Source organism: Meles meles, chromosome 6 (assembly GCF_922984935.1).
Source record: "Meles meles chromosome 6, mMelMel3.1 paternal haplotype, whole genome shotgun sequence".
Taxonomy (NCBI): domain Eukaryota; kingdom Metazoa; phylum Chordata; class Mammalia; order Carnivora; family Mustelidae; genus Meles; species Meles meles.
Window position 1 is genome coordinate 49593724 of NC_060071.1, and position 13727 is coordinate 49607450.

At 39.1% G+C, this 13727-nt stretch overlaps 1 protein-coding gene across 3 annotated transcripts in view; it reads right to left on the reverse strand.

Annotated features, from left to right (window-relative positions):
• Window positions 1-13245, reverse strand: part of DPP8 (dipeptidyl peptidase 8) — a 63915-nt gene extending 50670 nt beyond the window's left edge. For 2 of the 3 annotated variants that reach the window (XM_046008644.1, XM_046008646.1), the window contains exons 1-4: window positions 13055-13245; window positions 11162-11299; window positions 8501-8770; window positions 3963-4075 (exon numbers count right to left, since the gene is read on the reverse strand). In XM_046008644.1, the coding sequence (XP_045864600.1) occupies window positions 3963-4075; window positions 8501-8770; window positions 11162-11198 (420 nt within the window). In that variant the 5' untranslated portion in view covers window positions 11199-11299; window positions 13055-13245. Of the gene's footprint in view, window positions 1-3962; window positions 4076-8500; window positions 8771-11161; window positions 11300-12600 lie in introns of all 3 variants that reach the window. The other variant, XM_046008645.1, reaches the window with a different exon arrangement.
• Window positions 13246-13727: the final 482 nt, after the last annotated feature.

Sequence of the window (13727 nt, forward strand, 5' to 3'; positions counted from 1 at the left end):
CTAGCGAAATAACGAAAGCACATACCTTTTGGTCCAGATATTTCATTTCTAAGAATCTAGCTTAAAGGCATACTGGCAAAAATATAAAGAATTGTATGCTCAAGCGGTTTCACCAAGGTACTATTTGTAAGAGAACAATTGAAAATAACTGAAATGTCCATCAATAGGGAATTGGTTGAATATGATTAGTCTGCACAACACAATACAGATGTAAAGAGAATTAAAAATTATGTAGAGATTCCTATGGAGTGGTCTGAAGGATACAATGTTATTTGAAAACCGCAAGGTAGAAAAAATGTATATGTATGTTACTATTTATCTAGGGGTGATATGAATGTCTATATACTCAGATTTTTTACAAAAAAGGATAAGCTATTTAAAAACTAAAAGGCTATCTAGATGGAGAGGAAAGGAAACAGAGTAGAGGAGATAGGATATGTTTTATGGATCTGAATTTGGAATCCTGTAACTATTTTATAAAACAAAATTCAATTAAAAACAAAGGAATTCCACCACTTGAAAACAGAATGAAGCAAATGCACCTCATTATACAGAACCAGTGGCATAACCACATAGAAGAAAGAACAATTCCAAGTTACTCTTGTAAGTAATCACAGTGTTGATTCCTTCGTTATTTTTTTCCCCTTCATTATTTTGAAACTGTTGTGTGTGTAGTATGGGGTAAAGCAAATGAGTAATTATGTTGTTTAAACTGGGACCTTTGGGGGTGCCTGGGTGGCTCAGTGGGTTAAGGCCTCTCCTTCGGCTCAGGTCATGATCCCAGGGTCCTGGGATCGAGCCCCGCATCTGGCTCTCTGCTCAGCAGGGAGCCTGCTTCCCCCCTCTCTCTCTCTGCCTGCTTGTCATCTCTGTCAAATAAATAAATAAAATCTTTAAAAAAAAAAAAAAAAAAGAACAATTTAAACTGGGACCTTTGGCATTAGAGAAAAGAGATTCATATGTAAGATAAATGAGGTTGAAGAAAAATCCTATAGTGTAAAATCCGAATTAGATGTATCAGTCTGAACTTAGAATTTATCTGAATTGATTTGGATTCATACTGATACCTACCTTTCAAACACACACACACACACACACACACACACACACACAATCTATATATTCCCTACTGTGTTCAGTAAAAAAAAACCCAGAAACAATTACCAACCCAATAATAATGAACACCCCTAGTATCCAGATCATGATCTCTTACTACCAATTTCCTCTAAAGGAACCAAAGTTCATTGATTTAACATTCAATAATCAGTCACTCAATGACTGACTCCAAGCATGGGATAGGCAATGTGTAAGACTTAACTTCATACTAGCCTAGCATCACACTAGTAAGGAACATGTCATAAGGATCTGACATGTCAAGTTAAAGGGGCTGCCACCAGCCAATAAGACAATTTGAACAGTAAGAATAACTATTAATGTATCAAAAAATATCAAAAAAGTTTACTCTATAAGTTTATAAGGATACCAAAAAAAACCTAAGACCAAGAAAAACCCAAACACCCCTCCAAAAAACCCTAACTGTTCATCTATGGAGGACTACAGGAAACAAATTATTTGGAAAATGATAAATAAAGGGAAAGACTCAAACTTTATCCTTCCTTTTCATCATGAACTACACCTCAGGGTGTATACCTCAGAATAGCGGTAGAACAGTAATTTCTTTTTATAGAAGTATTTCAGTTAACAAATAAAGAAGGAAATGATAAAACATCACTGTTTTTTAACTCCTAATGAATTAATCAATCTGGGCAATGATTAAAGGGTGCCATCATCATAAGAAGAGAAATAAGGCTCTATATGCCTCTTGATGGAAGCACACCTTATCTATGAAATATTCATCTAAATTATGGCAGAATATATATAACATAAAATTTACCATCTTAGCTATTTTTATTTTATTTTTTAAAAGATTTTATTTATTTATTTGACAGACAGAGATCACAAGAAGACAGAGAGGCAGGCAGAGAGAGAGAGGAGGAAAGCAGGCTCCCTGCTGAGCAGAGAGCCTGATGCGGGGCTCAATCCCAGGACCCTGGGATCATGACCCTGAGCCGAAAGCAGAGGCTTTAACCCACTGAGCCACCTAGGCACAATTCAGTAGTGTTAAGTGTACTCACACTGCTGTGTAGCCCATAACTGGAACTTTTTCATTTGGTAAAACTGAAATTCTATACCCAGTAAACAACAACTCCCCACTGTTCCCTTCCCCCAGTCCCTGACAACCACTTTCTACTTTCTATCTCCATGAATTAGACTACTTTAGGTACCTCATGTAAGTGGAATCATAGAGTATTTGTCCTTTTGTGACTGGCTTATTTCACTTATCCTAATGTGTTCATGGTTCATCAACATGGTAGCATATGTCAGAATTTCCTTCTTTTTTAAGCTGAGTAATACTCCACTGTATGTATATACCACATTTTGTTTATCCATCCATCTGTCCATGGACACTTGGGTTGTTTCCACCTTTTGGCTATTGTGAATAATGCTGCTATAAACATGCGTGTACAAATATCTGTTTCGAGACCCTGCTTTCAAAAAAAAACAAACCTGGGTCTGATCAAGTTTCTAAATCTGACTACCTATTCATATTTACAGAAAATACAGGGGACCAAAAAAAAAAAAAAAAAAAAAAGATCAAATACCACCACTGGATAAATAATCAGCAAAAACAGATCTTTCTTCAACAGATAAAGGGCAATGGGAAAAAAAAAAGATGGAGGGCAAATAAATTAAAATAGACCTATTAATCAATTGTAAAATATGAATATTATTTAGATCTTGATTTGTACAAATCAAGTACAAAAATTATAGTTAAAAATCAGGGAAACGTGAACACTAGTTGAATATTTCATATGAAGAAAAGATTAACAATTGTGTAAGTTATGACTGATAATTGTGATAATGTCTAAAAAGAATCTGTACCCTTTCGACACACACTGATTTATTTAGGAATGAAACAACATATCTTGCTCTGCTTCAAAATAATCCAAGAGGTGGGGCTAGAGACTACGTGGGGGGACTGGCAGGTCTACAATGAAATGCAAATGGCCAAGATTTGATAATTACTGATAATCACGTATGATTCTATTAGTTTGAAATTTTCCATAATAAAGTTTAAAATAAAACTTTGATTTATTAATTTGCAAACTGTACCATGAGGAAACTACCATTATTTTGGTTCTTTCTGTTTTAAAGAAAAGTCATAAGCCTATGGGAAAAACAACAACCCTGAAAAACAGTTATAGTCAAAATGATTAGTTACCATAGAAATTTTTTTTTAATTCCTAATATCACATTTTAGTTTATTTAACCTAAAATACTGTTTAATAAGGAAATACTCAATGTAAAATAATAAATGAGAACCAAATGGGCAAACTATTACACCCAAATTATCATCTTGCTCTTGGGGTGTTTTCAACTATTTGCTTTTTGTCTAAAGATAAAATATTGAGGGAAAAAACAATACTAAATAAAAATAACCCTTCAACTTTGATTCTAGGTAAACTCAATTCTACATTTAGAAACAAAAACTGAACTTAGTACCTTTTCTTAACCTTTAAGTTAGCACTGTTACCAAGTATCAGAACTATAAATTCAATTTAAAGATTTAAATAAAAAGCTTTCTAGAAATATAATTACTTTTTAAATATGAACTCTTACCTCAAAATGTGAGAACTATATAATTAACAAGTTTATAGAAGGAAAGGTGGTAAGACAGGGAGAAGCTAGTTTTAAAAATCAGAATTATAATACCCCTTAGTTTCAGATGTTGAGAATTAAATAGAATTTAACAGTTAGACATTCAAAAATATAAAAATATTTTAATTCTTTTTGATTCACATCTATGTCAAGTATAAAATCCCACCTGAATTTCTGCCTCTTAGTAAAGGCAGTACCTAAAAATGTGTACCAATTACAGGAATAGGAGTATTTAATCCTACCTGAAAAAGATCCAAAAGAGGCTTCCAAGAGAGCATTAAGACTGCTGCTCTGTTGATGGTTTTGGGAATTTCAGAATAAAACAGTGTATTTTCTCTGTTCTCACCAGACATAGCTGTAAGAGAAAATAGTCATTTAAAAATTATTTTCAAAAACAGCAATCTACTTCAATTACAGTCTAAGTACATAAATTTTTTAAGATTTATTTATTCATTTTTACAGAGGGACAGAGGGCATGAGTGAGGGGAAGGGTAGAGGGATGAGAGAATCCTCAAGCAGACTCTGCACACAGTGTATGGAGCTCAACCTGTAGCTCAATCCCAAGACCCCAAGATCATGACCTGTGCTGAAATCCACAGTTGATTGCTTAACCGACTAAGCCACCTCGGCTCCGCATAATGCACTCTACAGGAAGGTTAACAAGTAGGAGATGTACATGCCATTTGTCATGAAAATTTTCTTCAATAAAAACCCAGGTTTCGGGGCGCCTGGGTGGCTCAGTGGTTTAAGCCGCTGCCTTCGGCTCAGGTCATGATCTCAGGGTCCGGGGATTGAGTCCCTCATCGGGCTCTCTGCTCGGCGGAGAGCCTGCTTCCCTCTCACTCTCTCTGCCTGCCTCTCTGCCTACTTGTGATCTCTCTCTGTCCAAAAAAAAAAAAAAATCTAGAAAAAAAAACAAAAAGAAACCCAGGTTTCACAGAAAAATGCTCAGGTTTCATTTCAGATCTTGGTCCCTCTCAAAACAAACATAAAGTGTTAAGATGATATAAGGACAATTGTCATTTTTAGTTTTTCAAAAATTGTTAAGTCTCTTACAAGTTTGCAACAGATTTTTGAAATTTCAAATGGGGTGCTTTGTGGCAACAGCAGATTACTAAGTTTCTTTTTTTTCTGAAGCTTTTAAACTACTATTTAGAAGTATATATAGGTATAACTGAATTCTAATTTTTCTTCATTATAAATGTTCTATAGGGGCGCCTGGGTGGCTCAGTGGGTTAAAGCCTCTGCCTTCGGCTCAGGTCGTGATCCCAGGGTCCTGGGATTGAGCCCCACATCGGGCTCTCTGCTCCGCAGGGAGCCTGCTTCCTCCTGTCTCTCTGCCTGCCTATCTGCCTAGTTGTGATTTCTGTCAAATAAATAAAATATTAAAAAAAATAAAAAATAAATGTTCTATAACCATAGTCTGTAATAAATTTCAGCTGAAAGTATATTCATTAAAAGAATAAAAAATTCTGATATGTGATTTGCAAATCTCTTTGTCCTTTATTGGGGAAGGGGTGAAGTAAAGAGACCTGTTCTAAGTAGAAACCAGGCCTATTCTGTGAAATCATGCAGTAATTGAATGTGACTATCACAGCAGTGCAGAGTGAACTACATAAAGAGAAGTAATAGAAACTATGATTATGAAGATGTGAACCAAAGAAAACTTAAGTAAAACAAAGCCTTTCTTCAATAAAAGGTGCTAGAATAGTATCATTTCCAAAAAAACCAGGGAAAGTGAAGGAAGGAGGAAATCACGAAGGAAGAACAAGGAACTCTCTTGGATAGAAATGATCTTCAGCATAGTGTTTCTGATACTGGCAGAGAAGGTAGTCTGTGGAAGGGCATGGTAACTTCCATGTTAACCCTTGCAGAGGCTAGGGATGAACCCCAAATATTCACATCTTCCTTTACTTCTTTATTTCCCTAAACTGTTCTTAAGCTTTCTTAGTTTGTATTGCCTTTGGAGTAAAAGTTAGATATGAGCTGGACTGCACTTTAGCATTTGACTTTGTCTTAAATCTATTCTGTATATTCTAGAGTTACTGTGTTATAGAATTGTCAGGACTGCAGTCATTTATCTACACCACTCATAATTTTACAAAATGTGAACGTATCCTCCTTAAGCCTTGTCCTTCTAAGACTCTTCAGCCCTCAAATATGAAAAAACTGATTCTCATCTATTTTTCAAATAAGAGCTATTCCCCACAATCATTTTAGTTGCCCCTCTTAAAACTGTTCCTTGCTCCATAACATCCTCCCTGGCTCCATACATGCCCAATAAAAACTTCAAGACATTCTAGGTATGCACACATCAGTTCTATGTAAGCACAAAACAAACTTTTCCCATTATTTCTCTTCTGATGACACAATGGAACACACTTTTTGGTGTTCACAATATATGAAAAAATTTTAAAACAAATGGGGTGCCTGGGCAGCCCAGTCAGTTAAGCCCCTGACTGTTGACTGCAGCTCAGATATGATCTCAGGGTGGTGAGATCAACCCACCCTCAGTGGGGAGGCTGCTTCTCTCCTCCTGCTCCCTCTACTCCCACGCTCTTATCGTGCACACACACCTACTCTCCCTCTCAAATAAATAGAATAAATCTTAAAAAAATTTTTTTGAGGGGCGCCTGGGTGGCTCAGTGGATTAAGCCACTGCCTTCGGCTCAGGTCATGATCTCAGGGTCCTGGGATCGAGCCCCGCATCGGGCTCTCTGCTCCGCGGGGAGCCTGCTTCCTCCTCTCTCTCTGCCTGCCTCTCTGCCTACTTGTGATCTCTCTCTCTGTCAAATAAATAAATAAAATCTTTAAAAAAAAAAAAATTTTTTTTTGAACAATGGATTTATAAAGAGAAAAAGTATTAACTTCAGAGGAATATAAAAGACTTGAACAAATGAAAAGGTATAAACTTTCTTGAAAAATTCAATATTTTAAAGACTATCAATTTTGGGGCGCCTGGGTGGCTCAGTCGTTAAGTGTCTGCCTTCGGCTCGGGTCATGATCCCAGAGTCCTGGGACAAGCCCCGCATTGGGCCCCCTGCTCAGTGGGGAGCCTGCTTCTCCCTCTCCCACTGCTGCTCTGCCTGTTTGTGCTCTCTTGCTTACTCTGTCAAATAAATAAATAAAATCTTAAAAATAAATAAATAAATAAAGACTGTCAATTTTCCCTCACTTCTCCCATAAATACAATGTAATCCTACAACAGTATAACTAACATCAGGAGAAAGAAGTTATACAAGCTAATTTTAAGTTCTCACAGAAAAACAACCAAACAAAAATAGTCAAGAAAAATGTGATGAAAGGTAATTAGTGCTATCAAATAGTAAAACATACAGAGTAAGGGTAATAAAAGTAGCAACAGCACAGTATTAGTACTTCATTTAATAGAGCAATGGAACCAAACAGAAAGTCCAAAATATATAAAGATTTTAAGAAACATAATCCTGGAGTTGGGAGAGACTTTCTAGTTAGGATGCCAAAACCTACAGAGAACTACAAATTTAACTATCAAAAGAAAAAAAAAATCACAGAGATTATAAATAAGTCATAGAAAAAGAAATACAAATGTTGAGGTGCCTGGGCATCTGCCTTTGGCTCAGGTCACGATCCCAGGGTCCAGGGATTGAGCCCCATGTTGAGCTCCCAGCTCAGAGGGAAGGCTGCTTCTCCGTCTCCCACTCTCCCTGCCTGTGTTCCCTCTCTTGCAGTCTCCCTCTCTGTCAAATAAATAAATAAAATCTTTAAAGAAAAAAAAGAGAGAAATATATACAAATGTCTTTTAAACATGTGAGAAGATGCTCAACCTCATTTAAAATTATAGTGATTAACCTTGTTGGAAGGATAATTTCACAGTATGAACCAAAATTCAGAATATACACACCTTTTATCCCAGTAATTCCACTCTTTGGAATTAGTCCTATACGTAAATTCACAAATTCAAAATGATCCAATACAGTGATATTTATCACCTCATCTTTTGCAAGGATAACAGAAAAACCTAAATGCCCCTTATTAGAGGCATGGTTAAGTAAATATGGCACAATTATATAATGGAATAATCTAAGTTGTTAGAAAATGCATGCGTAATTACTGACGTGGACTAATGCAGAATATCCCTAAAAAAAATATATACGTAGATGAATGAAATAACTTCGGAAGAAAGGAATAAACCTATTTTTAAAAATGTAATAAGCAAAGAGCACCTGGGTGCCTTAGTTGGTTAAGAGGCCAACCCTTGATTCTGGCTCTGGTCATGATCTCAGGGTTGTGAGATTAAGTTCGTCCTTAAGTCTGGACAGGCTCATCGTGGAGTCTTCTTGTCCCTCTCCATCCCCTTCCGCCCTTCCCTCTGCTCACGCTCCCTTGCACGCTCTCTCGCACAGTGTACTCTCTCTCTAAAATAAATAAATAAAATCTTTAGGAAAAATTTAATAAAGAAAGAAGCCAGTCAGTGGCATAATATATTTAATTTAGAGAGCTCTTAAACCTGGAGTGAATAGGCTCAGGAAAAAGACACCCAAACCGACCTTGGTTGAAAAAAATTGAGAGCAGCAACTGTTGAGAGTGATTTTATTGTTTGTGTTTTTCATCTGACCATTCCTGTGCTCGCTTCGGCAGCACATATACTTCATCTGACCATTCCTAAAGAAAGGCGTTTTGTTCCTTTAATGGAACATCACTGATTCATTATTTATTCCCCCAAATTGGGAGTGCCAATTGTATCTAGATTTTGAAATAAGAAAGCATTTCTTCTCAGAAACTATAACTTCATACTCACCAAGGTAATATATCCTGTCTGAATGAGGCCCATCTGGATCATTCCTCTTCACAAACATAAAATCATGTGGTGCCTTAGCCATCATGTAGCCATGATATTTTCTGGTATCAGCAAGGAGCTTTTTAAGCTGACTCCAGGAATATCGCTCAACGTAAAATGGCTCCAATTTAGGCTGATCTTGTGATTCAATATTCTCCTCACAATCTGCAGTTTCAAAGATCTCAACACCCAGCTGTTCTGTTTCCATCGCTGCTGCCATGTTGCATTTTCCTAGAAAAATAAGGCACATGAAGTTGTTCACAACAGGTCTGCCTTCTTTTATATTAATGGGCATGACAGTCTGATAGTGCTTCCCCCACCAAAAAGGCAAGAAAAAAAAAAAAAAGCTCTTCAGCACAGCTGCAACGAAACCTAGTAAGTAATAGCTCCATCTTCTCTGTGTTCAGTTTAAATAGGAGATTTTTTTAAAAATTGAGGTCATGTCTATTTCACTGTGACTATAAATCCCTTTAGGAACTTTTATAAAAGGCTGTCCTTACATATCTCTTGCCAAAAATTCCTTTTTTCTTTCCCACACTGGAAGGAAACAGGCCATATGCCAGTTGGCTGCTATGCTCCATCCAAGAGCATGTCAATAGTGAATCTAAATGTGCACAAGGAGAGAAGTGTTTTTGCACTTAAAAAAGTAACACATTTGATAAACGTTGACTTCAGTTAACAGAAATAATCACAAGCAATTAGAACAGTAATAAAATTGCAGCAAACAATGTACTCGTAATAAGCTTCCTAGGGCACTTACCAAGATAATATAAATACTGTTTCTGTTTAAGTGGAACTCCAAACAACAAAAGATATAACTGCGTAGTACATTTTTCTTTGGTTTCTGCTCTTGCCTAGATATCACTATCTTCTGACTACTTTTGGTGACTATAAATAATTTATATTACTATTATTGCAAATTACGTAACTTTTATTCTCATGATTAAATGGGAGAAAAAACATACTACCTTCAAGCAGCTTTAATTAGGTGATGTTTATGCAAAAAGCATTTAATGTTTGTACTACCGATATCTGATAAAAATCTGAACCCAGTTTCCCAGTTCAACCCCAAAACAGTATCAATATTTCATCTACTAATGATGTTTCTTGTCACTTTACAAATTCAGAAAAGGATGTATTTTCCTTTATCTATTTTAATACTTAAACAATATTTCAGCATTTATTTATTTATTTTTTTAAATATTTTATTTATTTGACAGACAGAGATCACAAGTAGGCAGAGAGGCAGGCAGAGAGAGAGGAGGAAGCAGGCTCCCCGCTTAGCAGAGAGCCCGATGCGGGGCTCGATCCCAGGACCCTGGAATCATGACCTGAGCTGAAGGCAGAGGCTTTAACCCACTGAGTCACCCAGGCGCCCCATATTTCAGCATTTAAAGCAGCGATGTATCCGAAAAAAATAACAAGAACTCTTATGACAAGCCACTATGTGAGATTCTGATATGCGTTATTTGTGAAACTACCAAAAAGAAGCAACACAAACAAAAATTCTGAAGCAATCTGTGGATTTGGGAGAGAAACAGGTTACGTTTATGTAACTACCTCTAGAACAACAATCAATGCATGGTTTTATATTTAATATGATGTCATTTTTTAAAGCTCAATTTCCCAGGTTAACAAGAGTCCACAGTAACTGCCAACCACAGAGAAAGAGTAATTAGCAGGTGGGGGTTGCGAATTAAGTCCACCAGGCAAGCACTATGGCATGCAAAATGAACTGAACTGTGTGGCCAGGATAGTGTCTTTTTTTATGCTACAGTGAATCATACTATCAGATTCAATGTAACAGTAGCAAAAGTGACCAGAAAACCCATTCAAGAATATATTAGGTATCCAACCTGTAACATTACTACAATTGGGCATTTACCTCCAAGGACCAAAATGCAAATAGCTCAGCAGAGAAAAATTCATTTGGCTCAACTGCTACTTAGCACACTGATAGTAAGTGGCAGTATAGGACATGGGGGCCTGCCCATCTAAAAGCCAATGGGAGGCCTACATTCTATCAAATATGTCAGTGGATCTAGTTTGATTTCTAACAGAATTAGAGACAACTGAGAGAAAAAGCTACACAAGCCATGCTCATTATCCTCACCTCCCTATTGGTTAAATTTGGAACTTCATGTCCAAACCACCGCTCACAAGAATAAGGCTAGGGAATAGAACCAGGAAGCTCCGCAGGCAGATTTCACAAGGCTTACAGCCTAGCTTCCTGAGTCACCATCAACTTGACATCTCTCCTATGTCAAACCTGCATTCGCTCGCACTCATTAATAGCCAATTACTGCTCTTCCTAAATAGGTCTTTGGACTATATCTGTCTCTCTCTCCACACATACACATAAAAAATTTAACGGTTCCAATGGCATCCTACTATTCTGCTTATAGTAAATGAATATTCCGCGTTTTCTAGGATATTTTGTAATTTACACAAATGTGTAACAAAATCATTTAAGTTCCAGATTTCCATAACACGATATATTCAAATACATTAACAAGTTCTTATTTCAAAAATTAGAAGAGAATCAACATACATTTTCAGCACAGTGCATGTATGTCACTGCCCCACCTACCTCTTCACTTAAGGCCTTTCCCTCGTGCCTACCTGATTGTATTTTCATCTGCTCAGATCTCTTCCACATTCAAAGAGACCTTTTTTCAAGCGACTCAACTTCAAGCATAGATCCCTCTGCTCATCTTGCTCTCTTCTCACAGGAGTCTTTCCTTTTCTCACCATCCAATCCTGCTCACCAGGATAATAAAATAAGATATAAGGCTGTTGATCATTATTGAAATGGATCATATGAGACCAAAAAAAGTAAATCTAAAGTCCCAAATAGATATTAACACTAATATAGAAATATTCTTCTTGGTGTAATACATAATGCCTGAATTATTTTGTATCTGTATTTTAGATTATTAAAATTTTATCTTTTTAAAATCCCAGAAATGTATACCCTAAATTTACTCAAAAGGATATCCTGACAATAGTGTAAATCCTGACATCTAGGTGTACATTAAAAGGAAAATTATGGAAGAACTTTACAAAGTATAAAAGGCACACAAATGTGAGGTTACTCAGGTGGGTATTGCAAATCCTCAAAAATGACAGATGATTGGTTACTAACATTTATTTGTGTGTTTGGTCCTGTTCCTGCTTTTACATTAGTAATACATTTGTATTATTTTACATAATACACATTGAGCTGGTTGGAGACAGAGTAGACTCAGAGAACAACCAAAAGGAACTATAAAACAAGCCATTTTCGTGGAAAGGAAACTAACTTGCATTTAATAATTTTCTTCCTAAGACCAAGAACGTGCTATCCATTTTAAGTGCATTCCACTTTTGCTCCTTTCCTTTTTAGCTGTAGTCTGAAAATAATTGAATTAGGTAACTTTTCCATTAAAGGAAGCATTAAGTTGGAATTCTGGCTTAGTAAAAGAAAAAAAAAAAAGGATCTGTGATTACACTTGTTACTTCGTTATCAGCTTTAATTCTGGGCTCTCAAAGCCCAAGTAGGTGATGGAGAGAGATGTGGTAAGAAAAGCTCAGGGGCAAAAGGAGGGAAGACAGTGGTTATGCCAGCGTAAGAACAATGGACTATGATATCAAGACACTGTCCCATGCACTAAGGCCCTCAGTCAGAGAAGAGCATCTTGGGTTACAGGATAGCTTCAGAACTCCCGAATCTGGACGTACTCAACTGCCATTCTTATTTTTAATACAAGAGCCAAGTAGTCGTCCAGCTGAACACCCCACGCCTCATTGAAACCTAGCTATTTCACTCTTCAGGGTCCAAAGCTAGTTGATAGGTTCATTATCACTAATTGGGGCAAAGATCTTGAAAGCTTGAATGGGGAAGAAGAGGATAGGTCTAACAGAGAATGTTGAGAATGAGCGGATGCCAAGTCTTAGAAGTCTCAGGAGAAAGTGTGTGAGAGGAAAGGTGGGGTGGGAGAAAGAAATGTATCTATCCTGCCCCCCCGGGGAGGAGGGTGAAATAGAATGAGAAGGGGCCGGTGAGCAGGGAGGGAATCGACCTAGAGTGAGGCAGGAGGAAGGAAAACACCGGCTGGGAAATCAGGAAAATCTCAGTCCGAATCCGATCCGCCACAGTCGAACTTGAGGCAGATCCCTTAGGCTCTGCGGGCTTCCGTTTCCTCATCTGCAAGCCCGGGCAATACCCGGCTCCCAACCCCAGCGAGGCTCCAATTAAGATAACGGACGTGGAAGTCCGGAGGCCAGCACCCAGCGCTCAGGGGGCGCCCAGTGAACGTTGGTGGACTCGGAATCTCGGAGCCTCGCCTTCCTCTTCCGGCAAGCGGGGGCCCCGCCACCAGCTCTGACCCGCGCAGGGCGGCGCGCCGGGTAAACCGCAGAGCGGGCTAACCCGGAGATCGCGCCGGGCGGCTCCTCCGTGAGGCGGCGCGGGGCGGCCGGGCTGGGGCCCAGGCCTCGCGGGCGAAGGGGAAGGAGAGGGGGCGGATACTGCACCTTCCCCCCCGGCCCCGCCCGGAGCGTCCCGACGCGTGCTACGGAGCGGGCCTGCGCCGCTTCATGCCGCGCCCCCTCCTCTCCCGACCCCGCTGCGGCGGCTTCCTCGGCGACCGAGCCGGTGGTAACCCAGGCGCTGAACACGGCACTTTAAGGCGGCGGCGGCAGCGGCGGCGGCGGCGGCGGCAGCGACTGCGCTTCGGAACTTCCGGTTCCTCGCGCCCCGCCCTCCGACCGGCCAAGGCTCAGCGGGGCCAAGAAGGGCGCCGCTCCCTGCTGAGTGGGGTGCGTTGCCACAGTGCAGTCTAGTGGCTGGAGGAACGAACCCGGCGCGGGGCAGGGACAGCAGCGGTGGGAGACCGGTGAAATCCAGAAAGAGGCAGAGACTTGCTAGAAATGGCAGGACGCACTGTGGCGCGCCTCTACTTAATTTTTTTTTTCATTCAACAAATATATACAGAGTGCCTGCTATGTGTCAGGTAGAGTTGTAGAAGCTGAGATTAGAGCAAGGAGCGAGCCCCCGAAAATCCCTGCCCCTTCGTGGAGATGACAGAGCGGACTGAACAAGGCCTTGGTGGGGGGAGTCAGGGGGAGTTCTAAGCAGCTCACTGCTGTGGTGGAAAGAAACCTCAACTTGGAGTCAGAAAGCTTGGCTCTCATACTAATTAGTAAT